The sequence below is a fragment of the Danio rerio genome, chromosome 4 (assembly GCF_052040795.2).
Source record: "Danio rerio strain M-AB ecotype USA chromosome 4, GRCz13ab, whole genome shotgun sequence".
Taxonomy (NCBI): domain Eukaryota; kingdom Metazoa; phylum Chordata; class Actinopteri; order Cypriniformes; family Danionidae; genus Danio; species Danio rerio.
Genome location: NC_141024.2, coordinates 47,563,181 through 47,580,680, shown reverse-complemented (window position 1 = coordinate 47,580,680; position 17,500 = coordinate 47,563,181). Strand labels below are relative to the sequence as shown.

Below are 17,500 nucleotides of genomic sequence, written 5' to 3'. Positions count from 1 at the left end.
ATAACAAAACCTATTTAAATTTGCTCATTAAGGTCTATATTTTATTGTAATGATGTGCTCTTGTTAAATTTTTAATGAAATTGGTTTGTTTATCCATGAAATATGAGGATTGTGCCAATGGTAAATTTCATTATAATCCAACCACATTTCGTGCTTTAGAATAAGGGATTAAAGACTCACCTTTTCCATGCTTTATGTTAACAGTAATCATTCTGCAGAAGGATTGGAGTCTGTAGTATAATTAATTACCCTTACTTTTTCATAACATTACTGCCCTTTTGATTTATGAGCTACATATTTAAGACATCACGCAGCTTCGGTCACGTGTCACGTCCGTAACGATTTAATGAAAAAGTTTATACTGTGGAATAAATATTATAACAAATAAAATGAAACTTTGTATACAAAGCCAAAATATGTCCATACTAATTATGATCGCCAATTCATCTCAGGTCTTTGCTCTAAACAACCACAATTTTGCGTTACGGACGTGACCATTTTTGAACTCCTTATTAATATAAGCCAATGACTAGCGCATATTTGTTCATTAAGATGCTGCATTACAATTACTGACTTACATTACATAACATCCATATGTTATATCTAGAACTGAACATTTCATTTAACTATAAACCACTTTAGTAACATTTCAGAAATAAATGTTTAATAAGAAAACAACATTTTACATATTGCCATAATTGGCCATAATGACTTAACCTATTTCCTCCGTCTTACTTGCGGTTCATGTGCGCACGCGCTGCCTATAGTGAAAGATAATGACAATGAACCATAAGGCTTTGAACCTATACATTTTGTAAAGTATAGGCTAAGCATATAACAATTTTGTTATTTACATGTGATACTGCATTAATTTGCATACATGTTTTATAAGCTGTAAAATGAAAGCATCAGTTTGGTGCGAAGTTATAAAATATTTGTCTTTGTTTGATTTGTAGATTAGGCTATTTAAAATGTATATAAGAACTATTAATAGCTGTTTTTTTCCAAATGGAAAAAAGGGTGGTTTGTTGATTGTAGTCTGCACTAAATCATGAATATGCCTAGTTGAGTTTATGACGCGGCTCCAGGCAGCACAGACGACCAGGATCAGCGCTGGTTCGTCAACTCCTCTGTCAAACTGTGGCCAGAATATCCTTCTTTCATTTTCCTTTTTTGGCAAAAAACATATGTAAGCACGTGTGTTTGCACGTGTTACTGTCATGCCAGTTAACAAATATGTGTTGCTCATAAAAGCCGATCACAACGAACGCGCTTCTTCATTCCAGAGACGTGAGGCGCTCCGCAATGCATTTTATGTTGACAAGAAGAAAAGGAGGGTCAGGGTATGTTCTGGCAAACCGTTTCCCAATCACGCTTTGCAATCGGCAAAGCAGAACGGAGCACACGCCGTTTACCAATTCAGGATGGATAACTCGCAAAGCAAAACTTTCCTGCGTGCTTTCTTAACATATCGCTATCAATCCGCATTGAAAGCAAGAGAATATAAACGTAAGAGGCGGGGCAAGGGTTTACGTTTTTCAAATTAAAAGTGGGCGTACGTTTAAATGGAAAAAAAAGATATGCCTAATGTTAATGTGACGTACAGCGCATTTGCGTCCATTCTATATTTAGTAATAGAGGGTATCTAGTCTTAGTAAAAAGATGTGACAATAGCAGCACAATATTTTATTTTTAGTATTTTAAATATATCACGGTTGCGCAGTGAGTAGCACAATCGCCTCAAAGCCTGGGCTGAGCCAGTTGGCATTTCTATGGGGAACTTGCATGTTTTCCTTGTGTTGGTGTGGGTTTCCTCTGGGTGCTTGAGTTTCCCCCACTGTCCAAAAACATGCTGTACAGGTGATTTAAGTAAACTAAATTGACCGTAGTGTATGTGTGTGAATGAGTGTGTGTGGATGTTTCCCCGTGATGGGTTGCGGCTGCAAGGGCCTCAGCTTTGTAAAACATATGCTGGATATATTGGCAGTTCATTCCGTTGTGGCGACCCCAGATTAATAAAGGGACTAAGCTGAAAACGAATAAATGATTCAATGAACGGTAAAATATTTGCTCCTTATGGGCCATCTAACGTAATATATTGCAAAAAGTAGCAATTATCTGCAAGTATTGTAGCACTTTAAGAAAACAGTAGTCAATAACAATTTAATTAAATACAATACCAGTCATAGTTATAAAGATGAACAACAACTAACCTAATATTCCTTCTTCAGATAAAATAACTCATTGTAACCTTCATACTCTGACTATTTTTAATCCAAGCAGTCCTCTATTTTTGTACAACCGAGAGATGACAATTTGGGGGAACAGAGTCAGAAGCCTTTTGTCAGAAGATTAAGAAACTGTAATATTAAAAAAAAAAAAAAGGATGTAATGCAATTTGACAGAGAAGACTGAATGCACGAATTAAGAAATTTCATTAATCAAATTAATTAATCGTTTTTTAAATTTATGGGTTATTCCTATTATTCAGTGCCATTTCAGGGTAGTAACTGTCACTGATTTTTTTTTTTTTTTTTTTACATTTTTTTGGTATTTTTATAATTTCAGTTGAAGGAGCACATGTTGAACTATAAGAAAAAATATACTGGTCCAGTTCAGGATACTACATAGCATTTTTTACAGATTTTTCACATGTAACACAGGCCAAATGTGCCCCTTTTACAGAACATTCTCGTACCTTTTTAAAGGTGTTTAAAATAAATAGTTACTATAATATTTACATTTTCCAAGGGCTAAAATGTCCCTCACTTTACACTGCTTATGCCTGTTATTGCTTAGAACACAAACAATAGTATTTTTTAAAAGCTATTACTAAACAAGAGTTATCTAAAAAAGCTTGCTATGATGACACATTGTAAATTTAATGTATTTCATTTAGTATAAAAATAGATTGCAATGCAATTAAATCCTGTTTTTAAGTGACTTAATTTTGTCAGTTCTTTGGATACAAGTAACCAGAAAAATGTGTAATTTATGTTGATTTTATTTAATTAATATGAAAAAACTACATCATTAACAGGGTGGAAAGAGGAGTAACAGGGTTAACATTACAATAGGAACTAGGCAACTTGTTTGCCACACTCTCATTCGATTACTAATAACAAAATGATGGTTACTGAATTATCCAACAAAAACACAGCAACATTTTTCAATGTCAGATCTAAGACATCACATCAATTGTCCAAAAAGCCAAATTAAATATAAAGAGCATTTTCATACAGATAGTAGAGTACAAATAGTGAAATACTGAAAATTGCAAATAAAACTATATTTTAAAATCAATATTTTATTTTGGTTTGCACCATGGCGTGCCCTGTATCATTTTTGCTTTTCTGCAGCCGACAAGCGTGCCGTTCCCTGAGAAAATCATGCACATGGTTTAAACTGATCTATAAACCATGTTTAAGCTATAAGCAAAACAGTAACAGTGTGGACAGTAACAGGAGTAACATTTTTTGCAAAACTCAGGCATTACTACCATTATGGTGAACAACGAGCTAGCACATGATGATCTGAAGAAGATTTGAAACATGTTTATTAACGGTATTTCTCAAAATTACAAAAAAGAAAAGAAAATGTTTCCCTTATATCACAGGTGTCAAACTCAGTTCCAAAAGGGCCGCAGCTCTGCACAGTTTAGTTCCAACCCAAATTAAACACTGATCAAACTAATTGAGTCCTTCAGGCTTGTTTGAAACCTGGTAAGTGTGTTGGAGCAGGGTTGGAACTAAACTGTGCAGGGCTTCGGCCCTCCAGGAATTGAGTTTGACACCCCTGCCTTTTATGAAAATGGGTAACAGGGTGAACATGTTATGTTTTATCACAACAGAAAACTACTCTGAAAAGCTTAAAATAAAAGAAGATAAAAGAGTGAGACTAACTCTGCTTCTTGTAGACAATTTCCATAATTGTGAGAATTCCTGAGAATCATGTGACTAGAGAAACAATCAGTGGGATTTTTTTTATGTGGATTACAATTAAAGTAACGGAGACATTCATTTCAGGGACACACATTAATTTAAAGATTTTATTAAAATGTTTTAATTTATTAAAAACTATAGCATTTGGTGAGAAGTATTATATGACAATAAAAAAAATAAATAAAAAGCATAGAATTTATTCGGTTTTCTAAATTATACTTTTAACTGAACTTGAGCATACATAAACTGGGACATGGCAATTCAGCCACTTGCACTGAAATTAGAGTAATTATTTTAAATTTAATTTAATTTTAGCACTTATAATCGGGTCTTATTGTTGAAATTGGATAATCTTATCAGAAATTTTTTCTTGTTGAATTTTTAATTATTCTGTACCATATAATGCCCTAGGGACACAAATGGCACTGAATAGTATTAGTATAGTAACTATTTTCTTTATTTCTGTAAACTAATTTCTGTAAAGTAAAAACTGGAAGGACCCCATACAAATCATGCGACTGAAGCTCCCTGTGAAGCCCATGTGCAATTGTTAAGTTTTATCTCGGAGCTTATTTACAATGTTAACTTTCATGAAAATAGTTATAAAATAGTCCACTATAAAATAGTTAAGTTTTGTTGTCCAACAACTCTGACAAGTCATAGAGAAAAAATATTATTTATAATTTATAAAAAAAAAAAAAAAAACTCTATATGAAGATAAATGTCCATACAATGCAGATAAATTGCTCTCACACTATTTGTATATTATTATTTCAAGATTTTTTTCTTTTTAGCAATTACACATATTTTTGGCTGTATTTTGGCAATATTTTTATGTTACAGTTCAGTAAAACATAAACAATAATAATAATAATAAAGTGAGTGAGTCTTTTTTTTCAAACAGACTTCGAACTACATAAATATAACAGTTTTTACTTATAAATTGTGTCAACTGCCTATGTCAAAATTCAGATTTTTTGAAGCACATTATTTTTTTCTGTTGAAAATTGCCATCCATAGATTTGTTTGTATTTGGTGTGTTCTTACACCCAGATATTACCTTTTGTATGCTCAAATAGGCTACGTCTGTAGCATTTACACACACCATCTTAACCAAAAGTATTACATATCATATGCACATAACCAGTCATTCTGTATAAAAACATACAATAAAAACATAAATTTGTGCTACTGAAGCAGATTTTGCACAAAATCTATCCTGTTAATTTATCTATTTATATGGTTATTTTGATGTGACTTGCTTGTTTTGTGGATTTGTAGATGAAGTACATGTTGCTCCACATTTGATTTTTGAATGCGGTGTCACTAACAGATTTTGGGTTGGATTAAGCTGTTAAATGCACAAATGTGACACATTTCTCCTCAAAATTGTCTTCTTTTAAAAACATAACTTTTGAGCAATAGTGGGTTAAAAATGGTGCTATTTTTTAATGCATTGTGACAATCGTTTTAAGGATACACTTTAATCGCTTTTTCGCCTTTATATATATATATATTTATATTTTCTGTTGTTTGTTTTCTTTCTTTGTTGTATTGATTTTAATTTTTTTTGACAAAGTTAGAAACCTAGGCTATGTAGGCTATTATACACAAATGTTAATAGGAATGTATAAGATAATAGCTTATATAAGGTATTAATTCAATATATAATACTGAACTGAACGACATAATTAAGGCATAATGTAATAAAAGTGTGTCATTTGAATGGACCGAGGTTTGAAATCAAGAGCTGAAATCCTGATGGACTGTATGATATGAACAGTAGGTGGCGGCATGTGCTTAAGACACGAGCACTAGTAGCGCAGGTGGTTCTAAACGGATGTGACATAAGTTCTTTACAGATCAAATTGGCGCCCTGTAACGTTCGTCTAGCAAACGATGGCAAGATGTCCACCACTTATACGCTGAAGAGAGGCTCCTTTTCCGCAGTTTTAAGGGAGGATGACGTGACTGTGGATAATTTAGCAAGGATTTTTAAGGTTTGTTCTCGTTAAACTGACGTAATCTTGATAGAATGTAAAAATATAGACTACCTAACGATTGAACTCAAAATTTACTTAAAGAGCTCTCAAGATTCAGGAGATAAGACTCGTTTTCCAGTTGATGTTTTGTTAAAATTATAAGTTTAGTCTATGTGAAGCATATTTAGGCTAAATATGTTATTGACAACGCATGAGCACGTGCTGCCTCATTGACGGGGAGGGGGGGGGGGGTGTCGTCAAAAATATCGAGTTGTTTAGACGTGCGGATTAAGATTTGTGTAATGTGATCATGGATTGTTTTGGAAAAGTACAAAAATAATCATTCATCCATGCAAGACGGCGATTTAAGGCTTATTTATACTTTTTCAAGGGTTTGCATGACCCCCCGCGCCTGCCTTGCTGGTAGCCTTGCATTGATACTTCGGCTCGCTGTTTGCTATACTATGATCCTGCTAAACTGGAGTAGCTGCACTTTCAGGCCTGCATTTATAGGACCGCATTTTTAATACCCAATTTTTTTATGCGGTAGCGCCACCTACCGGATTGGGTGACATAGTGAAACTGCATTTCTGGTACCAGTTTAACTGCGTCACCTACCGAATTGAATTAAATAGCGAAACTTCAGTTTCAGGTCTGCATTTCCAGCACCACCTACCTGATTAACTGATATAGCGGAGACTTTCAGGCACTTTTTTTCCAGTGGTTAAAGTTTGATACGCCTACTTTGAGTAACAATTACCCCTAAAATATAAATGAATAAATAGTTGAGTGCCTTAAAAATCTTAAATTCCTTTAAAAATACTATTGATGAACCCCATTAGATTGAACTAATTAGCTCAGTATTAAGGAAAATAAATTGAAATCAAATGGGATCAGCATTCGCAGTTACTAATTTGAAAAAACAGGTTGTAGAGAGTCAAGAAACAAAAATGATTCAAGAATGTACATTTATATAAATATCCACACACTCATTTTTTTAATCTTTTTTTTTTTATATATTTTAAAAAAAAATTTTAATCAGTGCAATTCAACCACAAAAATGACCCCACTGTTTAATTAGTTGCTGCATTTAGACTGGCTGTAGACTTTAGCTCCTGTGAATGAGAGGGAGAGACTTCATGTATGTGTGTGTGTGTGTATGTATGTATATATGTGTGTGTGCACATATATATATATATATATATATATATATATATATATATATATATATATATATATATATATATATATATATATATATATGCTTACACACACACACACACAGTGGAGTAAATTAAGTTTTCAACACGTTTCCATTTTTTCTGAAAACATTTCTAAAGGTGCTATTGACCTGAAAACCAAAGAAAAAAATAGATGAATAGAAAACAAATCTAATTACTTAACAAATTGTTATCAACATCTGGTGAAAATTTCTAGTCAACAGCACCTTTATAAATATTTTTCTGAGAAAAATGGAAGCGTGTTGAATATTCTAATCAATTTCAATTAAATTCATCTTTATTTCTAAAGCACTTTTACAATGTAGATTGTGTCAAAGCAGCTTAACATTTATTAAATTCAGTTCAGTGTGGTTTAGTTTTCACAGCTGAAAGTCCAAACAATGAAGAGCAAATCCATTGATGCGCAGCTCTACAAGTCCCAAGCCAATGGCGACAGTGGAGGAACAAAGCTTTACCAATTGATGAAAGTGAAGCAATAAATCTTGAGAGAAACTAGGCTTAGTTGGGCACAACCATTTCTCCTCTAGCCACGCTTCACGTGCAGAGTCTAGGCACTGGAGGCTGTAGAACACTGGGCGTCCATCGTGGGGTTGCGGCTGGAAGGGCATCCGCTGTGTAAAACATATGCTGGATAAGTTGGCGGTTCATTCCGCTGTGGCGACCCCTGATAAAGGGACTAAGCCGAAAATAAAATAAATGAATATACATATTCTAGAATATGTAAAATCATGTATATGAATTCAAAAGGTTAACATTTAAAAGGTTTAAAAAAAAAAATATATATATATATATATATATATATATATATATATATATATATATATATATATATATATAATTATATATATATATATATATATATATATATATATATATATATATATATATATATATATATAATTACATTTATAATTATATTTATTTATTTATGGCTTAAGCTTATGCACTGTTAGGAGAACCAAACAGGACACCTTACTCCCAACTCTATATTTTTAAGTATATAAGAGCAATACCCACCTATTGAATGGTCTCTCTTCTTTCGTCAGTTGTTTGTCAATCTGTCTGTTAAATTCTTCTACTTCACTGAACTAGAGAACAATCACTGTTGAGTTAACATATACCAGTAACAAGAAGGCTCTTCGAGCATTGTGCAAAAATAAGCCATATTCTAACCTGTAAGGATAATCTTTACCAGAAAGAAAGACCTGCTCAGCATAATCCAAAGACAAGCTCCTCAAGACACCTAGAGCATATACGATGGCCTATGAAAAAAAAATCATTTAAATATGGACTAAAATACCACCACAGAACAGCAAATCATTTTACTTGGGTTCATAAATGAGTAGCACCCAGCATGCAGTTTATATACTTATTTGGCCAGACATTCCTCTGGAAAAAGAACATCACAGATAAGCAACACTTCATCATAGATATGCTATAAACTCAAGAACACAGCTAGCATTTGTAACTGTATAAACTGCTTATTAATGTCTGTTAATGTAGAGTCAATTCTAAACAAATAAAATAAAAATAAATGAACTTTGTTAATGCTTAAAGGGCCATGACACCCCCCACTTTCGGTTAAAGTCTACTTCCAGAATTTTTTCAAAAGATGCATGATTAATGGGCGTGGAGCTCTGCGAGCATCTGGCAGGAGTGGGCGTGGCCAGCAAGGGAGAACGTGAGCGAACGAAGCTAGCTAGCTCACAAAATGAGACAAACCGTGAGGAGACGCATGAGTTTATAGTTTACAAAGTTAAAATGCAAAGAAATGAACAGTGATTTAATGCCCTTGCAACATTTGTTATTCGTAATTTCATATACACAAAACCACAATTTATATCATTATAAAGATAAGTGTGTTCATGTAAACCCTATAAATGAGGATTTTCCCTCGATCCCCGTATCCAGCAGAGTCAGTGCAGCAGGTCTCCTGACCTGTCTATTTTAACCGTTAGCCCTGCTGGTAATCTGGAGGATTTAGGCGAACACAGCAGCACAGTGTTGTTTCTGAATGTGAACGAACTCCTTATAAAAGACAGCGTCCGCCATTCTCTAATTCTCGTGCTGCTCTCCCGACAAAAATGCTTGCAGCACAACAGCTTTTCTGTATGATCGGCCCTGACAAGATCGCGGGGGAAAACATGCAACAAACCAAGTGAATCATGGAAAGAAACACATATGAGCCTTCATGAACAGCTAAATACTGTGTGCCCGTGCCGTGGGTCCGTGACGTGTCTCACAGCTTGGGCTTGACTCTGGCAGGTCTCATGAATAATTAAGCAGCCGGCTCTTCTAATAGGATAAGAAACTCCGCTATGAATAATAATGAGAAACCGACGCGTCATCATTGCACTTGCAGTACTGCACTACGTCGCCGATTTTGATCCCGCCCCAAAAATCATTTTAAACCAGGAAGCTGAAATTAGCTGACAAAAGCTCAAAATTATCCAGTTTTCCCCACAATTAAAGCACACAGGTGCTAACATTGTCTTAACTGATGCTCAACACACACAAATCTGTTAATATAAAAAAAAAGTTCTCCAGGGTGTCCTGAACCTTTAATAATTTATTTATAGTATGCAGATGTTATAGTGTTACTCAACAGCTTGACATAACCTCAATGAAAATAATCCTGTAGTTTGTTTTCTTTTCTACAATGAGCCTAAGCAATCCAATCATATTGGACATCACTTATTCGCCAGGTAAAACATACCTGATATACATTAAAGATATGAGACTCTATATGGTTAAGGCCTGCAGAATAAGCCTAACTTTATAAACGGTCAAACATCTCATTCATCACTGTAAAACGATGACAAAACATCAGGCTATTAACACATTGTGGGGCAAGCAGGCAGTCAGCACAATTTTTAATGTGCTTATGTAATACAACATTGAGTAGAGGTTTCCACAATACAGTAAAATGTGGATAAATCTGAAACTCACACATCAACATTCTTTTACCATCTTAGTTTAATGCATGTTTCACTAAGCACATTAGCCGTTAAGTCAACAAGCCATTAAATCAACAATGTTTTATACCTTAACTATGAACGTCGTAACATTCAATCAAACTAGAAAACGAACTCTAGAAAATTAATTAACTGTTATAGCAGCTCTCACTCTGGCTGTATAAAATTGTCCATATTTATTATTATTATATTTTATTCTTCTGGAAAAAAATAATGCGGGCTAATTGGGCATTTCTGCATAAACTCACAGTTTAAAACAGCAGCATTACAAAAACACATACTTTAACAGTTTAAAATAAAACTTAATAGAAAATCGGTACTCACACTTTCCTTGTCATCCGCGTCGTCCATCTTTTTAGCGCATCCATGATCCAATCCGACAGGTGACGGTCCTAAAGATGCGGTCCTGAAAGTGCAGCCACACCCATGCTCATCACCGGTACCAAGCCGACCAATCACAGAGCTTGTGCTAAAAAAAATTTTTATCAGAAAAAAATAGGCTCCCTAAAGGCCATGGTGTAGTTCGAACACTGCACAAGCGTTTCCAGCACTGAAAGCAAATACAATTTTTGTCCAAAGTGTGGCTTAATATTCTGACTGAGTTGTATTCTGATTAAGTGATGTTTGTTATCTTGTCTCCTTTGTGTAGGTAACACAGTCAAGTGTATATTTAATAAGTAATGCGGGGGTCTCGATTTTCCCCACAACATCCGGATACTTCAGCTGTTTGGACCTGAATGGTGGAAGTGTATTTGAGGTGATGGGCGATGAGGCAGTTGGGCCACTGCCTAGCCCAGTGCCAAGTCCCTCTTACCCAAATCCCGGTCGACCAAGATTTAGCTTTTCTAGATCTGCCACTGCAACAAATTCTGCACGCACAGTTAGTCCTGCAGTTAATGTCACCTCAAAAGTGTTTCAGAGGTAGGTTAAAATCAGTAACTTTTAGCAGATATATATTGGTCCATGTCAATAAAATGTTGATGCAGTGAAATAAACAAATTTGTTAAACAAAAAAGTTGACTTAAGTTATAAAACAATGTGGGTTTAAACAGGTTGTCCACAGGGTAAAAAAAGTTGCTAAAGCAAATTGGAGGAATTCAAGGCCCTTAAAGTATTAGAAATCTTAAATATTATTTTACAAGATATTATATTTTGTATCTTTTTTTAATTATACAATATACAGTGCTCAGCATATAGAAGTACACCCTCACATATCCATTTTAAATTAATATTTGTAATATGAACCTTTACAACATTATATTTGTGCATATACATTAGATTAGTCAGTACTGAAGCCAAATCTGCAGCTTATCTAACAAAATAACATATGATAACGGTCCAAAATAAATATTTTGTTTAAATGTTGTAGGTTGTTTATTTTTGCAATATTTTGCTTAAATTTAATTCAATTTAATAAATTAGTTTTCAATTTCTAAATATCTTTGGTCACTAAAATATTTTTTCAATAAATATGTTTAGTAATTCTGCACCAAAATACATTGCCTATATTCACTGAGAAATGGATAACATTTATTTCCAGAATGGGGTGTATACAATAATTTTGAGCACTTGGCACTATGCTAAAGTTTGCCTAAATTTAATCTGTAAATGTCGGGATGTGATGTAATATATAAAATTGATAAAATCTTGAGTAAATTTTTGTTTTTATCATGATTAAAGTGCAATTGTTATCTCAGCCTGTTAAAGAACAGACAAAAGTTGTACATGCTCATTTTATACACATTTTTTTTGTTTCTACAATATGGAATTGGCCAATTTATTAAAAATAAAAATCACAGTCAAGCCAGAAAAATCTAGAACAATGCATCTGTGTTTTTATAGATGTATGTGTTGATGTATTAAATGTGAGTAATTATTAAATAATTTATAGGTCAGAATTTGTAATTCTACTGAAACTTTTATAGAGGTTGTGAGACTCAATAGTAGTGCTTTCTTACAAATCAGTATTTAGTAAGTTAAAATGTTACCAGTGAAACCCAAAGTGACCTATTGGGGATTTAATGTATGGAAAGTTCATATTGAAATGTACTCTAATTGCTGTATATACCCTGTTAAAATAACTACTTTTGATAGGTACAGTGTGTATTTGTGTTTTCACAGAACCATTTTCCTTGGTCAGCTGGAGGGGGAAAAAATTGTGCAGGAAAAGGCATTAATTATTCCCTTTGAGGAAACTGAGGCCTGTTTGTCAGCCATGAAACTAAAAGTGAAGGAAGCCCTTGCTATGGGGGAAGACGAAAACATTGTCTTGACTGACAGTCAAGGCAATGTTCTCCTAGATACCCCTGGCATAAGAGGTGGGTGTTTTGGATTGGAGTAAATATTGAATTAATATTTTTTTTAAGTACTTAAAGGTGCAGTAGGTGATTGTCTTCAGAAAAATGTTGTTGTGGTAGTTGAAAGACTCTTCACATTCCGATAGCATTATTGATTATAGTAAATGATCTAAATGTATTTTTATATTCTGGGTAAGGCATTAGACTAAAAAATGTTCATCCAATTAAATATTTTCGGGCCGACGTCTCCCATAATTCCGATAAGTAGCTCAAACTGTCTGTGAGCAAATGCAGATTTGAACTAATGTGCAGCTGTTTACGCATACACACACTGCGGGTTCATGAGAGAGAAAGAGTGCGAGTGATAAAAACATGCTGAATCAACTTTTTAAACTCCTGAATCAACATTGGAATTATTTTTGCATGCTGGAGAAAGGACGACACCATGGCTGAAGTATTTATGTTAGACAGGTCATGTTCTGTTTTAAAACTGTTTTAGCTTACAAAGCTGATGTAGATGTTTTTGTTACAAATGATATTTTTTTCAGCCACTGAAATCTCCTGGCGAACGATTGATGTGACTTTTCAGTTTTGTAAGGGACCTTTTACAGCATCGATAGTGTAGATTTTAACTTGGTTTAACAACAAAACAGTAAATGGTGCTATTCCACCCTGCCTGCTTTACTGAGCTGGAGTTGCTTTATTCACATCTGTTCATTTTTGAGCAGTGACAACCTGTGACGTGCTCACTATATTGTTTATCATGCTACTTTGACTATTCAGTCTGGGACCGCAAGTATGGCTTGGTAATGAGTGTAATTCCTGCATGCCGCCGACCAACCACTTGTCCCTGAGTAAGGACATCTTTAAGGTGTGATGTGTTTCAGAGATTTATGCTAGCTAGTTGCCATTGTCGCAAATCACCTACTGTACCTTTAAGTTCACCCCTGCTCATTAATAATGCTATCATTCTGAATTTTACAACTTTTTTTTAACTTCCTAACACAGGTTCGTCTTACTGGAAACAGAGCTCAAGACGAATATTTGCCATGACTGAGCAAGTATTTGTAGAGATGGGTAAAAGAAAGCGAAGAAAACTAGGGTAGGATCATGAATAATCTTTAAACTTTTCATTACTGTTCAGGCAAATTATGGAAAATCTGTAGTAGATTTTATATTGCATTCTATATCCATTCAAATTATTTTAAATAACCCTACCACCATGCTAGTGTTTTTACTAGATTTATCTTTCAAAATATTTGCTGTCATATTCAAAACCAACTCGTGTCTGGTAAAAAAAAAAAAAAAGTTTAAAATAGGCATAGTTTATTACTGTTTTATAATTCTCATTGTTTTAGTTTGGCCAGGTCTGATGGGACATTCAGTTTACATTACAACTATTTTTTGAAAAGTTATTGAAAACCTTGAAATTTTTAAATTCCCTTATTTTTAACATCTGCTTGGGATTAAAACACTAATTTGTTAGCTTACGTTTTTGTCTTAAACAATTAATCTTTGCTTTCTGTGCTAAAGTCTATCTACAAAATGATTTGTCTTAATCTTTAATTCAAATCTGAAAATGCTTTTACTTCTCTAAAATAATAGGCCTTCTCTGACATCTGTGTGATGGCCTGGGCATGAGAATGATATAATAAACCACGCCCCTCAAACTGTCAGTGTTCATTTCTGAATGAAGTGGCTATTTTACTACATCCAAAAAAGAAAATAATATAAAACAAAAAAAGACGTGCACTGTGCAGTTTTCAAATTCAATATTTTATTTCTCTTAGAGGTGTCAAAATACAGAAGTAAAATTGGTCTCATGCAGACATTAATCTGATTAATAACAAACAGCCTACTACATAAAATGGAGCAATATTGAGGCATAGCAGCATTATGAAATATGGCAGCATAATGGCAGTATATCAATATATTGATGAGATGCTGATGGAAATGTACTTGTATAGCACAGTAACCAATGGCACAGATATTTAATCTCTTAAAATGCTGGTTTTCACCAAAATAAAAAAAATGGTAAATTGGTAACACAAGTGTTGGGTCAGTTATTGCATTGACATTGGTTCTTGTCCATACTGTGTTTTTTGGTTGACATTATTTAAAAAAAACATATTTTCATTAAAGTATCATATGGGCAGGGCTTAATTTGTGCTGGAACATGCCGGATCCGGCATCTCATTTTACCAATCCCTTTCCTCACACGGACCTAAACACCCCTGCTATACCTCACTGCTTGATATTTTTTTTCTATGAATGGCTTAAAGAACTTAAGGCTCTCATGTGGTCCTACTGTAGCCAAAGTGTGCCTTAAAGCTGGTATCCAAACTCAATCAGACACTACTAGGCTAGCTAATCAAGCTCTTACTAGGCTTTCTAGAAACATCCAGACAGATGTATTAAGGCAAGTTGGAGTTCAAATTAGCTGGACATAGTTTGGACACCCTGCTTTAATGCATACTTTGGCTACAATTACGACCTCATAAGAGCCTTGAGTTCTTTAAGCCATTCACAGAAAAAAAATAAAACTATTGTTGTCTTATCATCTGTCAATAATTATATTTATTTTTCTGTAAAAGGCAAACTTCACGACATGATGACTCTGGGCTCTGTGATATAAAAGACAAAATTGAGGAGCTTCTACTAGCATCTGAAGGTTTACCTGCTGTGTCTGCTAGGCTGAGAGAGCTGTGCAAATGCAGTGAGGGCCTCACAGAACGGCAAAGTGATGTTCTGAGAACATCGTTCAAGTGCTGTGTTTGCAGAGGTAATCACCTAGGCAACATGCTGACATGTACAATATGTTCATTAAAAGAACCATAGTTCACATGCAAAATTATAAAACTTTCCCTGAAGGGAGCCCTGGATATAAAATATTGTGTGGCATAATATCAATAGTTTCTTTCTGAAATATGTTGTAAAAACACCCATTAAATATTTACGATATTTACAATATTCCAATTCAGGATCATTTATGTATTGTCGCATAGTGTAATTAACAAGTATTTTGAACACCACAGTGATCTGTTGAGGGTTAAAATCATGTACTATAAATTCGGCTTTACTGAATGTAACTGATGGCTTGTGCTGCATAAAATAGTTATGTTAGAGAGACTTTAGTAGAAATCTACACGGGTGTAATAACACTCTAAAAGATTATAAATGCATACTGCAGAAAAGGTATGATTTGGGTTATAGCATTACATGGCAATATGATTCCCTAAATTCTAACTGCTCTGCAATGTTACACTATATACAATGATAAAATGATATAATGATACAATGATAAAAACAAGTTTAAATTAAGCTACAAATACAAACACAACTATGTTTTGTTAATGTGTTTACATGTTTAAATGATTCAGAAACCCAGTCATAAAGACTAAATTACTTTTTTTTTTTTTTTTTAAAGTACTGCTGCAGTATTATTATAAAATTTCAGTCTTGGTGTCATTAGTGATCATCAGTATGAAGTATCATGAGCAGGGCGGGCTTACAAGGGCTAGGTGGGGCTGAAGCCACAGGGCCCACAGAAGGGAGGCCCTTAATTATATTAATTAATTTGTGTCATGATGCAGGAAACACCTTTTTGCTTTAGTTTATGCTTTCACATGCAGATATTGTAAAGTGTTTCTTTTGGCTCATTAGGGTTAAAAAGTGAGGCCTCTAAACTGGTTCAGAGTGGCTGTAGACCAATCTGTATTTTGAGTAGCCCTGTTTTAGTCCCTTATTTCGGCTCTACTGCAAGAACAGGCCAGTCAAGGGTAGGCTAGCCAAGTGCATCATAGAACAAGAAATAAATTGTATCTGTTATTACCTTGCAGTCAGATAGGCTGAGATAGGCGGGATTATGCTGAATGGACTTATAACTGAAGCGATGTCAGTTCCATTCTTCTCAAATAATATAACCAAGACTTTGTGCATCCAAATAAAATAGCCTACACAATCGGTTATCAAAATGTCCATCATTGCAGAGTGTCTATTTTAAGAATACATACAAGTCTAACTAAACCAGTTAGAAAGCAAACTTTAGGAATGTTTACTTTATAAAAATTACAGTAATAATCCAAAGCAATTGAATATTGGTACAAGCTTTCATCTGACATTTTAACTGAGGCCAACAAAAAAAAAGATGCTAACCTTCTGAAATTGACTGACTTCAGACCAAAATTTTGGGAAATTGGAACCAAGGATTTTTAATGTTTACCTGAAAGTTCTGCTTGGATAAATTGTAAAGTAAACATTTTAAACCCTATTTGAAGTGTTGTAAAGCACTTGTTTAGAAAGTATTGCAGGTGTTTTTCGGTTAGTTATATTTTTTGCTGATTTTGGCAGCCTAAATAAAGTTCATGTTATGTGATTAAGTTTTTATGCTTTACGCTTACTTTAGTAAAATAGAAAACATTTATAATAATCAAATGCAGTATAAATCAAATAGTGGAAAATTAGATAATCTCTATTAGCAAAAAATTAATAGCAATAAAACGACTTTTGTGAGCCAATAAAATAAATTGGGGTCCTTGGGTTTGCTATAACCCCAGGGCTCAATGTGTTCTTAATCCAGCCCTGACCATAAGAGCTGTGTGAAGTATGTACCAGAACTATGTAAAGTTCCAGTTTAATGATATTTTTCTGTGTGTGTTTATTACAGGAGTGATGGACAGTCCTGTCTTGTCACGGTGCTGTCGTAGCCTTATTGGCTGTCGACAGTGCATAGAGGCAATAGTGGACGAGGGCCAAGCCTGTATAAAATGCAGGTCTGCAGTATCAAGAGACTCCATTGTGGTTGTGGCTGGCTTGTCTGAGGTTCTAAGTGTCATTAAGGCCTTAGACGAACAGTACAACTCCCGTTGAAGCTGTCAAATGAACAACTCCCCCACCCCCCTTATTTCAAATGTTTTGTGTTAGTTTGTATGCATGTTTATATGCAGTTTACAAAATACAGTATGTTAGTGTTATTACTACCTTTTTCATACAGTTTGTGATTTAAAGACAATGTTTCAAACATTCTGTTGGCATGTTTGAGAATAAAAAAAAACTTACATTGAA

General features: G+C 34.2%; 2 protein-coding genes across 3 annotated transcripts in view; one reads left to right on the top strand and one right to left on the bottom strand.

Annotated features, from left to right (window-relative positions):
• The window catches only part of LOC137491165 (uncharacterized), a 514,718-nt gene that overhangs the window by 294,773 nt on the left and 202,445 nt on the right, over positions 1-17,500 (bottom strand). The gene's annotated exons all lie outside the window — the stretch shown is intronic.
• LOC137491121 (uncharacterized) overlaps positions 1-17,500 on the top strand; it is a 27,738-nt gene extending 10,238 nt beyond the window's left edge. The window contains exons 3-8 of one of the 2 annotated variants that reach the window (XM_087249012.2): positions 5,794-5,941; positions 10,789-11,060; positions 12,261-12,457; positions 13,445-13,538; positions 15,031-15,218; positions 17,103-17,500. In XM_087249012.2, the coding sequence (XP_087105138.1) occupies positions 5,849-5,941; positions 10,789-11,060; positions 12,261-12,457; positions 13,445-13,538; positions 15,031-15,218; positions 17,103-17,305 (1,047 nt within the window). In that variant the 5' untranslated portion in view covers positions 5,794-5,848 and the 3' untranslated portion in view covers positions 17,306-17,500. Of the gene's footprint in view, positions 1-5,671; positions 5,942-10,788; positions 11,061-12,260; positions 12,458-13,444; positions 13,539-15,030; positions 15,219-17,102 lie in introns of those variants that run through there. The other variant, XM_087249011.1, reaches the window with a different exon arrangement.